Consider the following 24898-nt stretch of genomic DNA (forward strand, 5'->3'; position numbering starts at 1 on the left):
TATGACTCAAGGAGCACCTGTTAAAATAGGCAACCTCCTGCTTCCTTTTTAATGCAAAAACTATGAGTTTTGGTTAATACAGAGGTCAGGCAGATGGCATGACATGCAAATGATACTGAAAATGACTTGACAGAAATAGCTCACAGACCAAAAAAGGAAAACAAGTTTATAAACAAACACCATACTGTTGTAACCTCGTGCGCTTCAATTTCAGTCACATATTTTCTTACTAGATAATTGCCAAAAACAATGTGGTCTGAAATGTGTTGAAATGAAACCCGTCACTCAGTTTACAATAATTATTGTTAGTGTGGCTGCAGCACACACCACAAAACATGAACCCATTGGGGATTGCAGGACTGGTTCTAAACCCATCCACAGAAAACTTTTAAAAAGTGTTAACACATTCAAAGAACATTGTAAAGGATTTTGCATTATAAGTCTGCATTAAAATTGAACAGAAAATGTAAAGATATTTAATAAGTAAAGAATTAAATGCATTTTCAGGTTGGCTCAGGATTACCAGCTACTTTATTGGCTGTTTTACAGACAAACACAATTATATTTACTGACAAATCAGTCATTGTACTGATTTCAAATAGAAAATACAAAAAATGACAATAATTTTAACATTTGAAACCAAGCACAATTGAATGGAGTAAATTAAAGTCAGTGCTAAGCCATTTAGGAGTGAAATCAAGAAGCACATTTTCTCACATGAACTAAAAATAATCAAGAAATGATTAATAATTACCGACTGTTACTCTAAATACAAGTCAGTTTGCTTAGGTAGAAAAGGTGCAGATGTTACAAAATGCAATATCAAATATCCTCAATTTTAACTTGGGTGAACATGATTATTATATGGCCTAGAGTCATAAAGGGTTAAAGCACATTTGGTAGGAAACCTAAAATTAGTAATCTTCCTTCTTACACGGTGACAGTTATTGTAATCGCCACACTCAGCTGTCCAGCAGACATGGGCAGGGAAAGGCTGAGAGGGTCAAAGCTCATGTACTAGCATAGGTCAGTTCTAAATGGTTAGGAACTGGTGTAAATCTTGCCAGAATGGCAGGAGTAGAAATTCATCTTGGGCAGTAGTGCAAAACAGGCAGCATGGCATCGGCCACCCGTTATATGTCTCACCCGGTTTTAGAATAGTAGATTAGTAATCATTTCTTGATTATAATCTGTAGAAAGCATTTTAATGGCCCTTTCAGTTTTTTTTTCAAACAAATTTTCTCTCACACTTCCTCTTATTCTTTCCTTTTTGAGTCAGTTGTCTCTAAATCGGAAGGTTTTGGGTTCAAACCCCACTTCAGTGCTTGAGCACATGATCTAGGCTGTGCAGTATTGAGGTTACGTTGCATTGTCGGAGGTGCCGTCTTTCAGATGAAACATTAAAGCGAGGTCCCGCCTGCTCGCTCAGATGGATGTAAAAGATCCCATGGCACAATTCGATGACCAGGGAGTTAGAATCATAGAAATCGTGTCTGTGCCGGCCGAAAAAGAGCTATCCAGCCTAATTCCACTTTCCAGCTCTTAGTTCATAGCCTTGCAGATTACGGCACTACAAGTGCATATCCAAGTACTTTTTAAATGCAAAGAGGGTTTCTGCCTCTACCACCCTTTCAGGAAGTGAGTTCCAGACTCCCACCACCATATGGGTGAAAAAAGTTCTCCTTAAATCCCCTTTAATCCTTCTACCAATTACTTTAAATCTATGCCCCCTGGTTATTGACCTCTCTGCTAAGGGAAATAGGACCTTCCTATCCACTCTATCGAGACCCCTCATAATTTTATACACCTCAATTAAATCTCCCCTCAGCCTCCTATGTTCCAAAGAAAACAATCCAGCCTATCCAATTTTTCCTCAGCTAAAATTCTCCAGTCCTGGCAACATCCTCGTAAATCTCCTCTGTACCCTCTCGAGTGCAATCTCATCCTTCCTGTAATATGGTGACCAGAACTGTACGCAGTACTCTAGCTGCGGCCTAACTAGCGTTTTATACAGTTCAAGCATAACCTCCCTGCCCTTATATTCTATGCCTCGACTAATAAAGGAAAGTATCCCGTATGCCTTCTTCCTGCTGCCTTTCAGGGATCTGTGGACATGCACTCCAAGGTCCCTCTGCTCCTCTACGCTTCTCAGTATCCTACCATTTATTGTGTATTCCCTTGTCTTGTTTGCCCTCCCCAAATGCATTACCTCACACTTCTCCGGATTGAATTCCATTTGCCACTTTTCTGCCCACCTGACTAGTCCATTGATATCTTCCTGCAGTATATAGCTTTCTTCCTCATTATCAACCAAACGGCCAATTTTTGTATCATCTGCAAACTTCTTAATCATGCCCCCTACATTGAAGTTGAAATCATTGATTATATACCACAAAAAGCAAGGCACCTAGTACTGAGTCGTGCGGAACCCCACTGGAAACAGCCTTGCAGTCACAAAAACACCGGTTGACCATTACCCTTTGCTTCCTGCCACTTAGCCAATTTTGGATCCTACTTGCCCCTTTTCCTTGGATCCCGTGGGCTTTTACTGTTCTGACCAGTCTGCCATGTGGAGTTCTCCTGGTGTTCTGGTCAACATTCTTTCCTGACCCAACACTTCCAAAAACAATTTATTTCATTATTCGTTCATTTTACGTTTGTGGAAATTTGCTGTGTGCACTTTGGCTGGATTGTATACCTATCTAACAGAGACTATTCTTCAAAAATAAATTAATTGGCGGTGAAGTGGTTTGGCTGTCCTGAAGGACTAAAAGAGGTTTAAAAAAAAAATTGGTGATGGTGATCCCAGCAATGGTGTTAGGTAGGGAATTCCAGGATATTGAGCCTGTGATGATGAAGGAACTGTAATATATGTCCAAGTCAGGATGGTGTTGGACTTAGAGGGGACTTGGAGCTGATGGTGTTCCCATGTTGCTGCTTTTGTTCTTCTCGGTGATACAGATCACAGGGGAGGGAGAGGCTGTTGATAATCTTAGTAAGTTTCTGCAGTGCATTTCTGTAAATCATACATACTGCAGCCACAGTGCTGCAGTGGTGGAGGGAGTGGATATATGAACATATGAAATTGATGTGCAGGAAAAGACCAGCTGGTCCATCAAGCCTGCCCCTCACCTCATGATGGTTGGAGCATCACCACTAAACACTTCCCTTCTCCGCGTTGTCATGCAATCTCCTGGGGAAGCGAAAAGCCTGGGAAAAACTCGGGGTGGGGGGGGGGAATACTCTGGAAACTTCCTCTCCGATCAACTCAGGCGATCAAAACCAGTCCAGATCACATGGACCAAGTATATGATCTATAAAGCCACTTACCTTTTTATGATGCGATCGCTGTCCCAGCTCCCTCTTGAAGACATACAGTGTCAGCACCCACCCCACCAGCCAGCAACGTATTCCAGAGCCTCACTGCTCTCTGGGAAAAGAACTGCCTCAATTCCTACCCTTATATAGTTTAAACTCATGTCCCTTTGTCCTCCCCATTCTGCTAAACTGGAATAATCTATCAATAGGCATGCTATCCAGCCCTTTAATTATTTTATAGACCTCTATCAGGTCACCTTTAACTCTATGTTGCTGTAAAGTAAATAGAGCAAGATGCTTAAGCCTATCTATGTAGCTGAGGTTCTTTAAGCTATTGATAGGCACAGTGCTCAGGCATTCGATAACCTGGAATAGAAGCACCCCAATCCTCTATCATGAAGAGAACATTTTTTGGGTGTCTCCCATACCATGAATATCTTGCCTATAATGTTTTGGTGGAAAACATACAATGAACTCCACTTAATCACTACACCTGTCTTCAATATGCTGAGCTGTAAGTTTAGCTTTCCAATAAACGGTGTCTTTGTACAACAGGGATGCTTTTTGTATCCCCCTGCTTAAAATATTGTACCACTGCCTTTTTTGATTATCAGTTTTAAAACTGAAGAACTATATTGTGTCAACTGTGTCAATTTACTGGTTATGTGTACAAGGTATATTGGGTTCCATGGTTTCCAGATTAATTCCCTACCCTTAAAAGCATATGCCTTTAGTGACAAATGGCAAGGAAGATCTGATTTTTCCTGAATCCCTTCTAGCAAGTTGGTTATTTGGAACTAACTGGAAAAGTCTGAAAATTGAGGAGTTAAGCTTGATGAGCTGCTTCATTGAATAATGTTTGTGAGACCACTGCAGTTGTAAATTTAGCTGGATCAGATGCACAAGAAGCTATAGAGTGTGGCTATAACAAAGACTGGCTGTGATTTCCTCAGAACAGTTGTGGCAGCGTAACACTGGGGCACTTCTTTAAACTGAGTGTAGGTTCATTTACTCCTGGTTGAAAATAGTGGGTTGGGTCCATGAAACGACCAATGGCAATTACAATACAATACACTTCACATTCAGAACTCCGATATGCTATGCAATATTTCATTTATTTCAACAGAAATGGTGTCTAGACAAAATCTTTTAACACTAGCAGTTCACCTGAAAACAGTTTTTGCACAATACTGTATTTACACCGAATGTGATTTTTTTTTACTTCATTCCAACAATTTTTTTTCTTTAACAAAAAGGAAGCGTTTACAGCAATCTGATAGTGACAGTAAAAACACCGCAGAAAACACAGTCACCTGGGATAAAAAGAACTCAGAACTACAAGCTTCAGACCTAGAATGTTGAAATGATGCACTGAATCTACTTACTAAATTTATCCCACACAGAATTTGTGTAAAAAGTATGTAGAAAAAACACCTGATGATAACAGTCATTGACCAAGTATGAGAGGTACGGAGCAATATACAGGTAGATATGTGTCACTCGAGAGAATATCTCACGCTGCTGAGACGGGGGCTGTCTTACCCCCATCCCATATGCACTATTTCCATCCCATCATGAATATGGCCTCCAGAGTATTCCATGTTACATAAGGCAAGAGTGAAGGTGCATTTGATTCCAATGTGATTCTGGAACAAACTGTTCTGTGATACAGTGGGGCTTCCTAAAGAACACATTTTGTTGAAGATTTGGTTTTAAATCACTTCACCTGTTCTGAAGGTGTACGCATGATCAGATATAAATTCAGCAGTTATGTACTTTTATACATTAAATAATACAGGTATTTAAATTAGCAATGCATTTTATCACACCACATTAAAATAGGGATGAAATCACCCCTACTCATGAAAAAGGTTATTTAAAAAGTAAACAAATTTACACTGAATTGCCATTGTATAAACAACAATTACAAAACCTTTTGGTGAGATTAACAGGACCTTCTTAATGGATGAAAATATCCAGCAAAGTCACTTGGTAGAGACAGTATTTTAGTTTTGTTGATAAAAAAAAAGATTGAATGTAACTGTTGCCTTGAAGCAAAAAATATACGCCGACCTGGTGAACAGGGTGAACCTGGTAGACATTTAGGGCTAGAAATTTGTCTCGGGCGGTGCTGCTAAACGGGCGGTATCGGAGCGGTTGCCCGTTATACATGGCGCCTGATGTTCAGTTCCAGTGCAGTCAATCGAACTGAACATCAGGTGCTCCGTAGAATGGGCAGTCGATACGATACCGCCCGTTTTGCGCCATTGCCAGAGACGAATTTCTAGCCCTTGTTCTCTTCAGAGCACGTGAATTTTTCCAGTGCAGCACCGTTATCAAACAAAAATCAACAAACAGCACCTCTAATTCTGAAATGACATTTGCTATAATACTTGTCAAGATGTAGAAATGAGATTTCCTAAGGTTTTTATTTTCCCCTCCTGTATTACAGTTATTATTGTTTGAATTTACCAGATTTAAATACTGGGCAGGTAAATGGTGCTTGTGTGTGTACTGATATTTCTGAACATCTGATTACCACCTTGCACAGATTTCCACTCATCTGATGGGGGCTTTTAACTCCCTTTGCCTGACTGAAAGCGGGAGGAATTGGAATTAAAATTGCCGCTCGATTCATAACCTCCGGCTATCTTAATACCCTTTTTTTTTTCTGGGCAGCTGAACTGCCCATTTAACTCAGATAGCAGCCTCATAAATGTATGCAAAGTATCATTTCGATAGGACCCTGATGCGATTTTAATAGCAAACTGAGTGGGGTGACTGATGCTGGTGCCCGCTGAATAAACCTTGCGGGCAAGAAGCAGAGGCCCCTGTAACATAAGTGTCAACATTTTCTTTGTGGGGCCAGGAGGAACACGAGCAAAGTTCAAGCTGCTGCCGCCCCAGGCTGCCCCCTCCACCTATTAAAGCCTCCTGAACCCACTCACCCCCCCCCCCCCCCCCAGTGACTTACTCGACTGCTGGCCTCCGAGACACCCGAACCTTGTGTCAGAAGCCGGTGATGCCCGTTGCGAGCGTGAGGCTGGGCCAGTAAAATGTACAGGGTCTCCTACTGCAGCTCCTGGCCCAGCATCCCGCATTTCCTGCTGGCTTTCCACTGGGAGTTAAAATTTCCCATCTGGTGTGTAAATCACATCAGTTCTAGAGAGCATACAGTAAGTGTTGAAATAAAAAAAAACAGGGCCTAGAAATTCGCCTTGGACTGTGGCGTAAAACGGACGATATCAGAGCAGCCGCCCGTTATAGGCAGCGCCTGATGTTCAGCTTCAGTGCAGTCAATTGAACTGAATATTAGGCGCTGCGTATAATGGGCGTCCGATCCAATACCGCCCGTTCTGTGCCGCCGCCACAGACGGATTTCTATCCGCATAAATGTTGGAAATAGAAACAGAAAATGCTCAAAGCACAAAGCAAGTTGCTCAGCATCTGAAAAAATAAATGGATTCATATTTCAGCTGTGACTCTTAATCAAGTCGGAATGGGCGAGGCCATTTTATAGGACTATACAGGAAAAGAGGACAGGTAAAGGTAAAAAGTTTGAATACGTTAAACTTTTTTTCTCCTCCACATGCTGACTGAACTGCGATACCTATTTTTACTTCAGCTAAATGCTGCTTCCGCGTGAGGATATATTTATGTGCATCTAGTTATCACTGTATGTTGACTTTCAGTGAGTTGGAATGTCCATTGATTTTTGTTTGTACATAAACAATGAGTGCTGATAACATCATCGGAATATAGGCTTGGAGAGGTTAGAGGTTGACTGCGAGGAAGATGAACTAACGTTAGCAGAGATACAAACTCATGAATGAGTCCAACATCATTTACATGCATTGACCACCCTGAGTACTGCTGACTTCCCCTACCTTAGCTGCTACCAAGTTCTACAGTTTCTGGAAAAAAAATGTATTTGTTTTTATGGGATGTGGACGTCGCTGGCAAGGCCAGCATTTATTGCCCAAATATCCAAAGTTTGACGAATTGTTCTACTGATGTGATTGGGTTAAACTTCAGTAATCATCCTGACTGCCTGACAAGCTGGACTTTATAATTGGCACTCAACCAATCACAAGATCAATTTTAAGTGATGTGGTCCAAGCTCAAAAAGTAGACAGTGGTTTGGCAGAGGGAGGGAAACAGGTAAGTTTGTGAAGTAAAAAAACCCAGAATTGTGCAAAAAAAGAAAATTGGATATTAAAAGAAAACTAAGTATAAATAAAGCTTAAGAACAGTAATTAATGTTACAGCAGAAGGTACTCCTAACACTCCACCACCAGCGTACCGTAGCTGCAGTGTGTACCATCTACAAGATGCACTGCAGCAACTCGCCAAGGCTTCTTCGGCAGCACCTCCCAAACCCGCGACCTCTTCCACCTAGAAGAACAAGGGCAGCAGGCACATGGGAACACCACCACCTCCAAGTTCCCCTCCAAGTCACACACCATCCTGACTTGGAAATATATCGCCGTTCCTTCATCATCGCTGGGTCAAAATCCTGGAACTCCCTCTCTAACAGCACTGTGGGAGTACCTTCATCACACAGACTGCAGCGGTTCAAGGCGGCGGCTCACCACCACCTTCTCAAGGGCAATAAATGCTGGCCTTGCCAGCGACGCCCACATCCCATAAAAACAAATAAAAAAATAATAATTAATGTAATTTTGGTACCAGTGTGCCGAGATTAAATTTAAAAATAACCATCCCAAAGTACAAAATATTCATGAGAAGCTGGACTTTTAGGGCCATTTCAGCTCAATCACATTATCAGGCTGAGTAACCATTCCAAACCAATGTCCGCAATGATGTCCATCAGCACAGACCGTTTTGTTTTGTTGAAAAAAAGGGACTATTTCATGAATTTGCATGTCATGCTTGCATACAGGGGTCACGCATTATTCTGTGCATTATTCCAATTTTAATATATGTGTTGCCAAAGTAAAGAGCACCATCACCCACTGCTTTAGCAAAATATTTCCATTCATTTTTGTTTCCTTCCCTCCCTTCTCCTCTGGAGGACATTGCCTCTCTGCTCGGATATGGTTCCACAAATGGCCATTATTCATATGTGAGCCTCAGCAGTGAGTGTTGATAGGCTATTTGAACGCACAGCCAAGCCTGATCCTGTCCTAACCCAACATCCATACAGATACACGAGAATTGCTGGATAACAATCAGCAGTGGGGGTCCTTGGTCCATTTTCCTCTCCTTAACCTAGGAGCGACGAAGTTATCTGCAGTTCCCTGGTCAGTGTCCTGGTTAAGATCAAGCAGCTAACCAGGATTGAAATTGGGACCTTCCTAGTTTATGGCGCAACTACTCACCGGATAAACTCACCGAGCAATGGGTGGAGCCCCTCCGAATACATACACATATTTAAAAATCAACCATAATGGACAAAGCAAAACAAAACCATTGCAAGCTTGCTACTTTTTTTTTTAATGTTTTGGTGGCGAGACTGCTTATTTAAGAAAATGGCAGAACCTAAAATTGCAAATAATAAAATTAAAATTAAAATTCTAAAAAGGAGCATGACGTGTTGAGACTTGCACTTTTAGTGGGGCAAATCCTCAAAAACAATGACTATACTGTAATACTTTGGTCAGTTTATGAAATGTAGATGCATATTGTCCAATGTCGTTTAAAGAAAACACAGTCTGCTAGACCTTTTAGACAGTAGAAATACAGATGTTTAAAAAGATACAACTTAATTCCAAATTGTTTAAATGGATGACTGCACATCATTTATAAAATTAGGTATTTGGCTACAAGTCCTGCTGAAGCTAGTTTCACCATTTCCCAAGATAGAAACCCCATTGCTCTCTTTTTAGCAACAAACTTCAATATATTGACTGCTGTTTCAGGGATGTTGTGTAAACACAGACAAATTTGAAGATCTTTACAAGGACAATTCACGAACAAGAAATGTGCTGGACTGTGCAGATATTATGCCTCCAAAATCTTACAATTATTTACATGCATGAAAAAAAGTTTTGAACTAATTTGAGGGCAAAAATATCACAGGCTAAATTTGGTCTGTTCCAGAATCAATTTGAAATAAAAGAAGGCACCTTTAGATTATGAACAGAAATACCTAATCTGACTTCTATAGCTAACTTGTCAACAATACAGGAAACTTTGTGCTATCCGGCACCGACGGGACCGAGCTGTTGCCGTTCCATCAAAACTGCCGGACAAACCAGCGCTAATGTTACAACATATGGAAGCTTTTGAGCTCCGTATCTAGCAACAAACCCTGTTGCTTAGCAACAGCTTCTAAACAGTTGGCTGTAGCTTGCAAGCGTCTCTGTAGCTAAGCAACAGCTTTAACTAGACCTTGCAGAGCCTGACTAGTGAAAAAAAAGCAACAAAAAGAAAAAAAACTTACTGAACCGACTCCTGAATTTTGCCGGTGGCTCGAGCATTCCGGACAGTTAACCTCCGGATAAACCAAAGTTTCCTGTATATAATTAAATGAAATGAGGTTGTCTGGGTACTGTGTAATACAAGAACACTCGGGAGATAAATAATGTTTCCCGTTAATCACCTGATAACAGTTTTGTTCATAACAGGGTTCAGAATAGCAACAAAAAATACAGATTATATAATCAATTAAGCAAATATGCAAACTGTTTACTGCTAAATTATGGATACTAAGCTTGACTTTCCTGAAGTATAAAAATGCTGTTTGAGCAGTGGTTTGAAATGCACGCGCTTGACCATAGATTGTTATAGTTCACATTTCCTTTTTTTGGAAACTGGAAGTGTCGTCCAGCAATAGTGACTGCCAAACATACCTAGCTGCATCAGAAAACAAAAGTTATGTGTTCAAATAAAATTTACAATAAGGTGAAAACTGACACTTGCAAACATGTGTCAGGATAAAGGGATATTTGCTTACTTTCAAGAGAACCAGATCTTTTTTTATGAATATTTAAAAGAAAATTTAAACACAGTGCTTAGATTTTTCTAAATATGTTTGGAATTATATTGTAACAGCTGCAACCACTATGGTTTATGGACGAAACAGTAAGGGCAGTTACTGGGTACAACCTCTTAGAATCAGCCCTGTCTGAACACACAATGCAAATTAAGTTCCACATATTTATTTACAAATTTAACCATTAAGGAAGTGTCACTTTTTTTATATCAGTCGAATTGATTTCTAATGTTTTCCCCTCCCAGCTTTAAATGGCCGGTGTTCTGCGCCTCAGCTACTTCAGACTTTGTACTTGGACAGCCTCAGTAGCAGGAAAAGGTTGTTTGCACTGCACTCCAATAGTACATCATCAATTCAAGCCAACACGATGCTCTTACAAACGAGGCCAGTTGGGAGGAATGGTTTGCCTTTTTTCCCCCCACTATGTGCTCATTAAATTAGGGGTGAGACAGCTGGGAAACGGAATGGTTTACCACTTTGTAGTGATGGCACCAGTCTCTCCTCTAACTCCCTGTACCACTTTGTTCACAGCTTCAGAGGAACGCTTACCTTTTGATACTATAAAAAAAACTTGCATTTATATAGTGCTTTTCATGACCTCAGGAAGTCCCAAAGCGCGTTACAGCCAATGAAATACTTTTGAAGTATATTCACTGTTATAATGTAGGATGGAATAATTTAATTTCCGCTAATTTCTGGCACTTAAAGCACTCAAAAATGAAATGAATCAGCTGAATCAGGGCTAATTAATGTGTAATCTGTTTTCAATGGATTTGATTAACCCAAATAGCAAAGATGAAAGTGTAGAGTTCAAGACAAAAGTGTCACCTGGTCCCTTGAGTTATCATCTTCAAGTACAACAAGAGCTGTAAATGTAACAAGAGCTGTGACAGATTACTGTGCCATAGGATGGTAGTTAACAGGTTTGTACTGGAGATTCCCCACACTGTGCGTAGCCAATCATAGCTCAAATGACTGGGGAAGTGACTCGCCTTAATAGAGGGAGGGAGGGAGAATTTGAAGGGAGATTTGGGGTGTGTCACTCATGCACACTTGGTGACAGAGCAGCAATGGCAGGACCTAGGAGCAGGTTGCTGTTTTCCCTCTTAGTAAAAAAGCTTGTTTCTAGGTATCATTACAAAAAGCAACAAAAAAAAATACTAATTTGAAAAGTATGTAAAAAAAAATACAAATAAATAAAATTAAAAAAAATTATAACTCTTTTCAAAAGTTTTTACATATAGTATTTTAGATTCAGTGGCCCATGCATTCATAACCATCCACTTCAGTGTTAAACCTGGTCTACGAGCAGAAGTTTCTTTAGACATGATGATAATCTGGGTTTAAAATTAGAGTTAAAAATGGAAATGTTTGTGAATACAAAATACCAAGAGCCCAATTTACAAAAGTTGGTATTGGTCATTCTACACTACTCTCGATCATGGCAGCTGCTGCAGCAAGTATTAGCTCTCAGTGTTTGGTTGGGTAGGGAAGGTACATAGTCTGACGACATCTCTCTGAATACCTTCTCTTTTTTTGTGTGAAATGCACCAGGTAGTAAAGCAAAAGACCCAATGACAGACACAGTGCAAGTGGCAGTTTTGACCATCACTGTTCTACATCAGCAATAATGACAAATCTTCCCTGCTCAAAAGGCACCTTCAAAGCAGTGCCAGAGATGTCTTATAAATTTAATTTACATCAAATAATTCTTTCTTTTTCTTACAAAGAAGTACAAAGAAGGTGATATTGCTCAAGTGTGAAAACCTAACTGTCTAAATTCTTTAAAGTTTCGGTCAGATTCTGCAGAAGGCAAAATGGGAATGTTGTAACCAGATTCTTTGTACAATCCAGACGCAGAGTCCCAGTATTCTAATGATTAAAACAGAGGATGCAGGAGTAGGTTTACAGTATTATCGATGAACAACCATCTTTAATGTGAACTGAGTTATGTTGAACATTCAGAAGATTTCCTGAGTTGGTGTGTGACATGGGCCACCAAGCTTGCTGAAAGACTACTGAGCTATTTATTGGGTCCTTCAAGGTAAAATGAGATGCTGCCTGACCCATTCCCTTTTGAGAATGAAGGCCAAAATCCTAATAACAATAATTAATAATCATAATAAAATAACAGCGTCATCACTGTCAAGTTCCCTGCACAAGCAAGGTATAGCACCATTGTGAGGATAAACCTCGGCTGTTCTGAGGAGTAATACCTGGACAGAGTATTGCTGCAGTTTAAGACTGTTGTAGTGTGCATCGAAGAGAAAAACATCAACAGATGAATGTTGCCTGCATCCTGATCAAGTGAACCTCCTGCTTACTTTAAGGAAAACAAAAAAAAAGGTGGGAGGGGGGGGGGAAGAACTAAACAGTCACTAGGTGCAATCTTTCCTCGGCTGTTCATCAGTTGTACATTTATCAGTCATTTCCTGGCAGAAATCTACCGTCACAGTTTGACTGCATTGTTCGAGTGAGGGCCTCCTTTCCGAACATGTTCCTTGGTCGAGTAGCCCCTGTAAATTTCCTGACGTGCAGACTTCTGCATTGTGGCTAGGTGACCACTGGTCTTGATGATGGGATCCTCCTTGCTCCGAGCAGCATTGCATACCATCTCCAACGCACTGTGTCTTCAAGAACTTCTGTTCTAATCCAGCAGGGGGCGAGGCGGTGCTGCCTGTAGCTGCAGGCTCATCCATTGGCCTAAAGACTGGACAAAACTTGTGCAATGACTGTATCTGCTCTGGGCTTAACGGGACATCCCCACACACTTCTTGGCAAAGGCATGAGAAATTATCCCACAGTTCTCCCATACAAGCATTCAGCTGGTTCCTTTCTGTCAGTAACTTTTCTTTTTCACACAGCTGCCAGAAATACAGAAAAATAACAGGTTATGTTATGTAGGCTCTTAACAGTACTCGTGCTCTTAAGTTCTCTTTAAAGAGGTACATACTACTGCGGCACAATATCTCGTAATGTATCACAAAATGTTACCTGAAAACAAGAATCTGAAGCAAAGATCTAAGGTAAACACACTGGTTTGGTGTCTTACATATTGAGGGACTGATAAATCAAGATCCATATTACTTGTTATAATCCATGCAGGTGGAGTCAGTGAGGGGTGGTTTTAATGTTTTTGGCAAGTTTTGTCCCCCCATCTTTTAATATCTCTAGTATACCTAAGAATTCCTGTTCTTGCAGCAGAGAGAGAAAGAGAGGGGGAATAATTTTGGGAACTGAGCTATCGGCACCTCCTTTGTACTCCAAAACCGGTGTACAGGAATCCTCTAATAGTCCTTTGGCTAAATGCATCATCTGATGTGGCAGTGAGCCACACTGATCCAGAAGGCCTGAGGTTTGATTCATGGTTTGTGGTGAGGTAATTTGCCTCAGCAGGATATTAGTAGGATCACTGCATTTGGGGTTGGTGTCTCCGAGCTAAAGACGGGAGAAAAGTCAGCCAGAGTTCCCACCCTCGATTGCTGTCCAAGGACACTTGCTGAAAGCAAATGCCTGTGGACAGTAGACCCGGACAAAACGGCTTAGCTTAGGCAAGATTGCTTAGTTGTAATATCTTCCATGGTCAAATAGCCTGTTGGTGCTCACTAACTAGGTCACATATGAAGAATGGTCACTTGGATAAGAGAGAGCGCTATAGGGTGCCTGTGGAACCACACCCAGCAGTAGTCAGCAACTTGGCGAGAGAAAACTGGAGGAAAAAACTAAACATAAAAGGCAATAAACTGGTATTTCGCCATTATAGGCAGTGGGCTGGTTTCAGAGTTCAAGGAACTTGGATAGCTGAACCTTCTAAAAATGTTCCTGAATATTTCTTCACTGCAACTGTGAGAGGATTGAACAGCGTTATAATAAAAGGGTATATTGAATAGAAAAGTTAGGATCTAGAGGCACAACAGGGTGCTAAGAAGGGGAAATAGCCTGCCAACTCAGCAAGTGCCTGAAGCACTCAGGTGGTCTGGCTATGTCTTGCACTTGCTGTTGCCAAACCCTGGAGTGATCATTGCATATTTTAATGATATTCTTATAACATCTTTACAATCCCTATTTTTGCTGCCTTCACATTTCTAGGTTGTTCACAATTGTGACAGATCTAGGTCAGGTATTTGTCCACTGTTGGCTTCAATGCCTCTCTGTAATAAGTGCCAGGATGAGCTACTGCATCTCGTTATGCTTCTCAGTGAAACTCATTCAGTGGGACTAATGTGTTTGTAACATTAGTTGAGGCTGCATTGTAGACCTACATCACCAGGTTAGCATCAGAGGTATCTGGTCAGTAAGTACATTTTAACGTGGTATTTGTTCGCAAATTTAGAGTTATGCCTGACTACTACACTGATTGCCACTCATAATAAAATATAACTATTGCCAATATCAACCCATTCAGCACAGAAGTTTGTTTTTATATATGTATACTGGTTAATATGAAACTGGATTTTAAAAAAAATCTGCCATTCAATTTATTGAGGCAGTTGCTTTAATGTGATGGAACGGAACACAAACTATGGTTCACAACAACCACCTTGGGGTCAATTTTAACTCTACCCATCTGGCAGAAATCCGGTGGGTGGGCAGTTAAAAACGAGCAGGTTACTTACCTGCTCATGTCCCAACCATTTCCAAAATTAACCCACAGGATTTTGCAAATGGATGAGGCACCTGCCTAAAGCAGGTCGGAGCCTCAAATACTTATGAAAATCGGGGTCCTATGATGTCAATAGGACACTGATGGCATTTTAACCGGGGCCTAAGCAGGGAAGCCGCTGCAATTTTCCCGCTCAGCAGAAGCAGGTCTGGAGCTGGTTTGAAGACAGAAATGGCCCTTCAGGGAAATGTAAAACTTTCCTTTGTGGGATCAGGAGGAGGAACAGGAGTTCTCCTCCGGGCCCCACAAGGAAAATCGCATCCTCCCCTGCCCAAGACTCTCCCTCCCTCCCCTTTCTGTGATTGCATGATGCAAACATCTCCCTCGTGTTGCTGATGTCAGAGAGATGAAAATAGCAATCTCAGCAATGCCAATCTCTGTTGCAAACAATGTGCTAGCCCCAATCCATCAGCACTGGCACTGGCAGTGCACCCGCAAGCTGATTAATGGCACTAGTTGTTGGAAACTAAACCAGCCAACAGTATGAAAGGCAAGAACAGGTTGAATGTTTTAACATTTTGTTCAACATTTTTCTTTTTTATTTATTCATTCACGGGATGTGGGTGTTGCTGGCAAGGCCCATCCCTAATTGCTCTTTAGAAGGTGGTGAGCCACTTTCTTGAACCGCTGCAGTCCGTGGGGTGAAAGTAATCCCAAAGCTAACTTTGTTGTAGCAGTTTGGTACAACTGAGTGGCTTGCTAGGCCATTTCAGAGTTAAGAGTCAACCACATTGCTGTGGGTCTGGAGTCGCGTATAGGCCAGACGGCAGATTTCCTTCCCTAAAGGACAGATGGGTTTTTACGACAATCCGGTAGTTTCATGGTCACCATTACTGATACTGGCTTTTTATTCTAGATTAATTTAATTGCCGTAGTGGGATCTGAACTCACGTCTCTGGGTCATTTGTCCAGGCCTCTGGATTACTAGTCCAGTAACATAACCACTATGCTACCATTCCCGATGACATTATGGCATTGTTCGCGAGTAGTCTGGTTGTGATGGTTTGCTGCTAAGGTGGAGCTATGCTTAACGTGCCTGTTCCTTTAAGGCCACTTTTCACTCTGTGCACATCCAGAGATCAATTCGAGGCTAATTCTGCTGCTGTGGAGTCTCTTTAGATTGGCAGTGGCTTGTAAATTGATGACTCCTCTTCTTGGGGAGAGGCCAGTTTATCAAGATTGGAAGAAACCAGCAGGAAATGACTGGCTTTCTCTCGCTCTTTATGCCTTTTAAAAAAAGATTATTTTAAGATTTGCTATTATCTAATGAATATTGCACCTGAGCCAATCAGGGGCAAGTGTAATACAGACCTCAGAGATGGTCTCAAGTGTGTGACTTTGAGGTACGACGGACATGCACCATGTGAAAGGTATTTATATATTGTTAATAAATCTATTCCATAGTTTATAGCTTGAGCCATGGCCTCAAACAAGGTTTATTCTACCACTTTCCATAGCCAAGGAAATCCTGTTTGAGCACATGATCTATCCAGTAGCTCACCTCGGTTTATAAGGAGGAAAGCATTGTCTTCGGCATTGAGCCCATGGAAAATAACTAAGGTAAACAGTCTAATAATGTAACAGTTGATCATTGTAAGTTGATGGATGCACTGTTTTAGAAGGACAGGAGCATTATACAACATAACACACAATAAATTATTATTAAGGTGAATCTGTGTCCTTTTAAGGCCACATGGTCTAATTGTTATAAATGGGTCCTGAGGTTAATTAAAGCTTAATTCTTCTTAAGGACATCCTTATGTCAATTCAAAGTCAATTATTTCTCTGTAGATTGGTAACTAGATGAAAATCTCTGGCTCCTTCCCAAGATCAGAGAAATCAATAGGAAGTAACTTTTAAAAAAAAAAGATTGTTTTACTTCAGTAACCGAGTGTGAGGCTGGCAGTGAACAGACACTCTCAAAACTTTGATTATAAATAGATGGAAGGTTTGCAGTCTACTCACCAACTTTTGAATTTCACATTCCAAGTTCTGAATGCAATCCAGTTTTCTCTTCCTGCAGCGCTGTGCTGCAATCCGATTCTTACTGCGCCGGCGGACATCATGAATAAACTCTAGCTGCTCGGAGGTTAACTTGTGCATCTTAACCATCATTTGGAAATCATTCCTTGGAAGATCTGTGATTTGATCTATTGGAAAGGGCAGTTTGACCTACAAGAGGAAGTGAATTGGTTATCAGGTACAGAGGAGCAGGAGAATTCTACCCGTATTATTAGCAGGCTTCCAATTCAAATAAGTTTTAATTGAAAAAAAACCATATGTGTGGAATGATCACTGCAACAGAACACAAGGGAATGTGATGGTTTACGTCCCATAAATGTGGGTTATCGCTGTACAGAAAATCTGAATGATTTGTAAAGTAACATAAAACACAATGTCGGTCACAATTATTACAAGATGTATGAACCAGCAATGTACTTCACAGCAAAGTACAGTAACAATGTTATACTGGATGCTTGATATTTAACAGAGATGACACATCTCTGGAATCATCTGCAGTGTATTTGAAGCCAGAGCCCAATTGTTTTTGCAACACAGTCTTCAACCTGCAGGTGGCACTAACAGAATGAGTCATCATAAATCCTGGACTAGAACAACAACAATAGGGCAGTTAAGCACTTTCATCCTTTCAGCACCGCTCACCTTCTTACATACTGCGTTATCAACGCACGACAAAGCACTTTCACTGACTCAGACAGCAGCAACTGGAAAATGGTAGTTCATGATGAAGAGAGTTATTTGGGAAAGCTCCATTATTAAGCTACGATGAAATTGTGCATCTACCATGTAAAGCACACACACCATCAACATTCTAAAGCTACAGCGCAGCAGAATAATGCACCTTCAAAAATTTCTACATAATTAGCACAATTTGATTATAGCTTAACGGTTTTAAAAATATAATGGTTTACGGAAGATACTGGCCCAGGATTTGCTGGAAAAATAATGGCGAGTTTAAGGCGCACACTGTTATTAGTGCGTTAAGAAAACCCACCAATTTGTGGTGAGGAAGAGGTACGGCGTGAGTTGCGAATTGCCACAAATTGCTGAACAATTTTGCGTCGCTCCGCCATTAAGTCACGTAAAAATGGGAGCTCGCCGACAACCTCCCCACGAGAGTCAAGAAATCTGCTGGATTTGCACCGTAAATAGGAATTAAATTTGCCACAGAAAGTTAGGGCTGCCATTTTGCGGCATCAGGACCCTGCTAATGTGATGATTTATAGTCCTGACATGCCACTTAACTTTGGAGACTCAGGAAGGGAACAATTGAAAGTGTGGAGTGTCACTCCTGCAAGTAGTAAATTGTTCTTGGAGGTTTTTTAAATTTTAAATGTTTTTCTTACTTTTCCTTTCTGTCTCTATTTTATTTCTTTTAATCCAATCTTTATTTCCCTCTCTTTATTTCTCTTTCTGTGTTTAATTTGACTCTAATTGGCCCTATTTTCTTCTCCATTGTTCACTGCTTCTTTATCCTTAAATTTAATTATTTAAGCAAATAGACCATTGTCCCGTTGTTCACCAAGTTGCCCTCGTTATCAAATCGCACATCCAGCAATTTGTAGCACAAAAAAAATAATTGGAGCTGGAGGGTGTGGAAAAAAAAATCCAACTCATGCCCTTCCCCAGCAAATTCTGGGCCATTAAAATGGCATCGCATCATTTAACTTAAAGCATTTGTTTCAACAACTTAAGTCACTGGACCTGCACTCGCAGCATAGCTAAACAGGTTTATCTTATGAATAAGTGAATCTTGCTTTTTTATAAATACCTTTTTCTTAATTGGTACTTCTTCAATAAACATACAATAAATTCTTGTTACAATAAATATATACATTTTCAACCATATAGGTTAAGTTTCTTTTGCTCTTTATTTATAGAGTGAGTTTTACTTTTTTAAATCTATTAAATTCTAACTTGCCAACACCCTAAGTGAGTCATTCTTAATCTATGGTGTCTGTTTACTTTCTTTCTCCTCCAATGCTTATTATTAAACCGTACAATGCACATTGTTCAGGGCCTCTAATGCAGTTTGCAAACCTGTAAATAGGAGGTGCCCAGAGCTGCTGCCCAAGACAAATCACCCTCCAATTTTCCTTTGCTCTTTGTGAAGAAGTTGCTTCCTGCTGCTCAGTGCACCCTCCTCCACCTCCTAATGGTTCTGGTGATATCTAGAACTCATATTGGTTTAATTCCCTCTGTGCACGATTTTAAGTTCACCAATCAGCATGTTCACAAATATTTTTGCACATTTATTAATCTATTTATTTTAAATGAGTTAACAAATGTATTAAAATAGCACAGACAGGAATTTATGAAAGATTGTTAAAGGTTGTGCTAAAAATAGAACATGAAGGACATTAATACCGAGAATTGTGGGTGAAAGTGCAAATCCAGTGACTTTGTGTGGCAATCAGTGGCTAATTATACTTGTGGTGAAACTCTCAATAAATCTAGCAAATGACAGAATCTCATGGTAGGGTGAATCCAGTAGTACAGCAAGTAAGGCATCTGCTAGATTAATGCCACAGTGCTGACCCAGTTATTGTCTACCTATTCAAAATTGGGCCATTCGTAAACACTATGCAGGATACCAGCATACCTCAGTTACATATTCCATATGTTGTACCTTCTGACCTGTAAAACGTTTGGGTTACATCACCAACACACAAATCAACTCCTCACTGGAGTAACAATCCTCAGTCAATACATTAAGTAATAATATTTGATACTTAGTGACTTGGCCTTGATTGTTTTGGTACTTAGAGTGCTACATGTAATCCTTCCCTTTTGCTGGTTGCTGAACCATGAACATGCAATCTCCTTGACAGGAATACTTTACAAGTCGTTAAATCCATTTAAATACACAATTGAAATAAGAAACTTCTTGCCATGGCCCTGATAAGTGCGACCAGTCCCAACTACAGTCAACAATAGTTAGCTTTGCCATTTCAAAATCAGATTTATTTATGCAATTTTTCTGTGCACCCTGAGTGGTTACATGCATCAACTATAGCTCCATACACAGTTATCACTAACCTTGAGTGTGACTTAGCACTGACAATCCTAAAGACTGACAAAAATCAGCTGAACAAATTTCAGATCGCAAATCTTTGCAAAATACTCTGAACCAAATGGGAAGATTTGCTCCAAGACTCTGCTGTGTTTGTATAGACCCGTGAACCGCCAATGATAGCATCGATCCGTCACAACCAACTATGAAATGTTGTACATCTTTGATGCATCAATGGGCTGCTACTTGCTGGCCAAGCTTTTAATGTATAATTACAAGGTGACAATCACGAGGTGGTATATGGAGAAAATGGCTGGGCAAGCAATTGGAGAAGCAGTTGGACCTGAGAATGAACTTAGCAACAGGCAGTAGCTTCTGACAGAACAGGTGGCAGATAGGTTTTGGCGGCAACATGATTACAAACTTCAGCTACCTGAGCATTCTTTTTTTAAGCAAGTATACATTACTCTGGCAGCCAGCTTTACAAACAACTACTCACTCTCTATTTCTCTCTCTCTCTCCCTCCCCAAGCCTCAATTCCTTAACCAAACTGGTCAGTTCTCAATAATGTTGATTGTTAGGCTAATCATGTCGCAAGGCAATTTGGATCTAGGGCAAGTTGAGTTGTCACAGTAGAACATTCCACAAATCTTTATCTACACGTGCGTGTGGTCCGAAAAAACCTTACAGTTCGTTGTCAACTTTTCTCATTATAAATTGCTACGGTCAAACCTATAATGAAAACTGCCATGTAAACTTGCCACTGTAATTGCACCCTCCTGCCAGTGATTGCTCCCAGCTCCTCAGTCTATACTGCTGAGAAATTCCTCAGCTCCAACCAACTTTACTTTTCTGCTTCTCAAATTGTGGTAAATTTTCCTATTTAATTGTATTAAGTCAGATTATTGGGCGGGTGCCTCCGAACCACAATAAAACGACGCACCTACCTGATGGTCCTGGATCCACGGAGACTTGCGCTCCCGGGCCTCATGGCATACGCCTGAGTAAAGGCCCACATATCCCAGGAGCGCAGCCGGTTCACAAGCGCCCCTGGGATCACGGTCCACGGCCCAACCAATCACAAAGGGGATTCTCATTATGCTTATGACGATTCCATTTACGTACGGAATCCCCATAAGCTTAATAGGAATCACCCAAAAAATACATTTTTACAGCACTGAAATAAAAAAAGTTTAAAATTAATTAAAATACAATTTAATTAAACATTTCAACCAAAAATTTTATTTTTTGAAAAAAAATGTAAACATTTTTCAAGGGGCCAAAAAGAACACAAACTTATTTTACAGGTTTTTGAATGTCAAAATTATTTTTTTTTAAATTTATTTTACTATTTATTTTCGCCCTTACGCTGGTAAAAGGCTGCCTTATGCCTGCTTTTACCAGGCGTAAGAGTTTCATGGACATTCGCTGGGCAAGATTTGGGCAAATAGCCCAACTCTCCGCCAGCGGATGTCCATTTCCCGGAGGTGTGTAAACCCGAAACTTGCGAAGCCCCTACGGGCGTGCACGCGGTCATAGGCCTCGGAAAATCCGGGCCACTATTAAAATAAATAGTCAGAATGTATGGCGTAAATGAGCACAATGAAACAGTAGCTGCTCCCTCTGGAAGAGGCAGAGCAACTTCATTGAGAAACCCAAGGGAAGTGCCAAGACCACCATGTGCAGGCAGGGCACCACCAAGAATTAAACAATAGGACAGAAGGAAAGATGCGTTGCGATACATGACACCAGTGTAGTGTATGTGCTTTAAGTCAGAACTACTTTTTACAGCTCCTGTATACTGTAGTACCGGCAGTAACCACACCGGTATATAAGCTGTGCGCATGCCTCTGTACTCCAGTCTAGAGATTGCCCTCCTCCAGTAAAGACCTGTTATTTGTTTATGTACAGCATCCGTGTAATTATTTATCCATTGAACCACGGATCTAACAGTGGCGACGAGTGTTGATGCGAATCTACCTGCAACATTAAACAAAAAAAAACAAAAAAAGTCGAGTCCAGGAACACGGGCGTCGACCGCGAGCAACCGCCCAGCAGTCAGGCAGAGATCCAACTTCACTGGGGAGGCTGTGGAGAGCCGGGCTTGGTTCCCCAGCCACAACGAGCAGTAAGAGACCGACGACAGGTCCAGAGCAGACCCTTCCCGAGCAGCGGCGGCTGGAGCCGACCGACGGCAGAGAGAGAGAGCCGTGCAGCGTCGACGGGGTAAGAAAAAGGGTGAAGAGAGCAGGGCGCAGCCGGGGGTTGATCACCGAGCGGCGTCGAGGAAAAATACTGCAAAACCGGAGAGAGAGAGAGTAAGAAACAGCCGGGTTCTAGACTGAGCGGCGTCGACAAATATCAAGAGAAGAACGCGCAGAGCACAGCCAGGGATCACGGGCTGATCAGGGTCCGCGGGGCGAAGCAAGGGGAGACGCCATTGAGCCGCGGAGAAGCAGGGAGAGCGCGGGAGACGCCATTGAGCCGCGGAGAAGCAGGGAGAGCACGGGAGGCGCCATTGAGCCGTGGAGAAGAAGGAAGAGCGTGGGAGACACCATTTTGTGAAGCCGCAGCGGAGAAGACGGGCGAGCGCGGGAAGGAAGGAAAGCGCGGGAGATGCCATTTTGTGCCAGCGGAGAAGAAGGGGAAGTGCGGGAGGCGCCATTGGTGATAGTTAACGCACAACCAAGGATGCCGAAGAGTGGCAGTATCTCTACCTTCGGCAATGAAGTCGAAGATTGGGCGACATATGTGGAACGTATTGAGGTGTACTGCAGGGCGAATGAAGTGCCAGATGCTAATAAAGCACTGGTTCTGTTAAATTCCATGGGTGCAAAAACTTATGGGTTACTGCGAAATCTAATAACCCCAGAGAAGCCGGTAAACAAGAATTTTGAAAGCATAGTAGAAATCCTACAGGACCACTTAAACCCCACACCGCTGCTGATAGCAGAACGATTTAAGTTCCATAAAAGGAACCAACACAAAGACGAAAGCAATGCTGAGTACCTAACGGAACTGCGCAAGCTATCGAAATACTGCCAGTTTGGAGCAGGACTAGCAGACACGTTAAGGGACAAGTTTGTGTGTGGGCTACAAAGTGAAGGAACCCAGAAACGGCTTCTATCAGAAAAGGACCTTATGCTGGACAAAGCTTTCAGTATGGCAGTATCACACGAAGCAGCCACAAGGGGCGCTGCAGAGATACAATGGAGACCGCAAGAATATGGCACCAATGAAATGACATATGGAACAGGGAAGTGCTATCGCTGCGGCAGAACAACACATGACCAGAAAGATTGTTGGTTCAAGGACCAAGTGTGCAGACAGTGTGGGAAAGCAGGACACATAGCAAGAGTCTGCAGGTCTGGGAAGAAAACCAACAATAAGAAATCTCCACAGGAGAAGTACAAAAAGGTACACCAGGTGATGGACAGTGGTTCAGACGAACAGAAAAGTGACACAGACTCCGGAAGCAAGGAGCTGGGTTGTCTGAAACTACATAATGTAACCGAAATGGAGGATCACCAGACTATCTGGGTTACACTCAAGATAGACAGAGTCCAAGTGGAAATGGAATTGGACACAGGGTCAGCTCTAACAGTCATAAATCAAAGAGACTACAAGCGGCTATTTTTACACGTACCCTTGAAAGCTACAGAGATTGTCTTGAAGACGTATACGGGGCAAAAAGTCTACCCCAAAGGAAAAATAAGGGTGAAAGTGACATATAAAGGTCAGGAAATACCTAAAATGGATATATATGTATTGCCAACTGGAGGACCACCACTGCTAGGATGTGAATGGATCCGGAAGATACATTTAGATTGGCATTCCATACAGGCACTGAAGGTGGAGGCCAAAAAGGATGACGACGTCACACCTGGACGACTGTCAAAAATGCTAACTGACGCAAAAGAAGTGTTCCAGGAGGGACTAGGAACACTAAAAGGAATAACAGCAACAATTAAAATAGAGGATAATGCAAGCCCAAAGTTTCTGAAGGCCAGACCAGTGCCTTATGCGATCAGACCAGCGGTTGAAGCAGAGCTGGAAGGGTTGGAACGTTCAGGAGTACTGTCCAAAGTGGACTGGAGCGAGTGGGCTACACCCATCGTTCCTGTAATGAAGAGGTCGTTGAGTAATACGCCTGGGGAACCAAAGAAGGTCCGCATCTGTGGGGATTTTAAGGTGACAGTGAACCCAGTCCTTCACACGGTGCAATATCCGCTTCCACGAATTGAGGATATTTTCGCCTCGCTATCTGGTGGTAAACGCTTCACAAAAATTGATCTAGCCCAGGCGTACTTGCAAATGGAGGTAGAAGAAGCTTCGAAACATTACCTTACGATCAACACCCATAAAGGTCTCTATCAATACAACCGGCTGGTGTTTGGAGTAGCCTCGGCTCCGGCTATCTGGCAAAGGGCGATGGATCAGGTCCTGCAAGGGATTCCAGGGACCCAGTGTTATTTGGACGACATCTTGGTCACGGGCGAAAATGACGGTGATCACCTCGCTAACTTGGAGAAGGTGCTTGCCAGATTAAAGGAATATGGGCTACGAGCTAATCGCCACAAGTGCGAGTTTTTCCAGAAACAGATCTCGTATTGCGGCCACGTCATCGATGAAGAGGGGTTACATAAGTCCCCTGACAAGATAGAGGCAGTAGTCAAGGCTCCAGCACCGGAAAATGTGTCACAACTGAGGTCGTTCCTTGGGCTGGTAAACTATTACCACAAGTTCTTACCAAATTTGTTTACGGTATTACACCCGCTGAACACCCTACTGCAAACAGGGTTACCATGGAAGTGGGATGACGAACGTAGACGAGCTTTCCAGAAGTGTAAAGAATTGATCACATCAAAAGAGGTGTTGGCCCATTTCAACCCAGCACTACCAATTTGTTTGGCATGTGATGCAT

General features: G+C 41.7%; 1 protein-coding gene and 1 non-coding gene across 4 annotated transcripts in view; both read right to left on the minus strand.

Moving 5' to 3' along the window:
• Positions 1–496: 496 nt before the first annotated feature.
• LOC147112788 (transcription regulator protein BACH2-like) overlaps positions 497–24898 on the minus strand; it is a 372148-nt gene continuing 347746 nt past the window's right edge. For all 3 annotated transcript variants that reach the window (XM_085997405.1, XM_085997407.1, XM_085997406.1), the window contains 2 exons: positions 16905–17111; positions 497–13140 (listed from right to left, as the gene is read on the minus strand). In XM_085997405.1, coding sequence (XP_085853531.1) covers positions 12655–13140; positions 16905–17111 — 693 coding nt within the window. In that variant the 3' untranslated portion in view covers positions 497–12654. The remainder of the gene's footprint in view (positions 13141–16904; positions 17112–24898) is intronic.
• Positions 8175–8285, minus strand: LOC147112789 (U6 spliceosomal RNA). Its single transcript, XR_015079670.1, has one exon. It is a non-coding gene; the product is annotated as a U6 spliceosomal RNA (small nuclear RNA).

This window comes from Somniosus microcephalus, chromosome 9, assembly GCF_052327205.1.
Source record: "Somniosus microcephalus isolate GS21.2 chromosome 9, FLI_Smic_1.0, whole genome shotgun sequence".
Classification (NCBI taxonomy): Eukaryota; Metazoa; Chordata; class Chondrichthyes; order Squaliformes; family Somniosidae; genus Somniosus; species Somniosus microcephalus.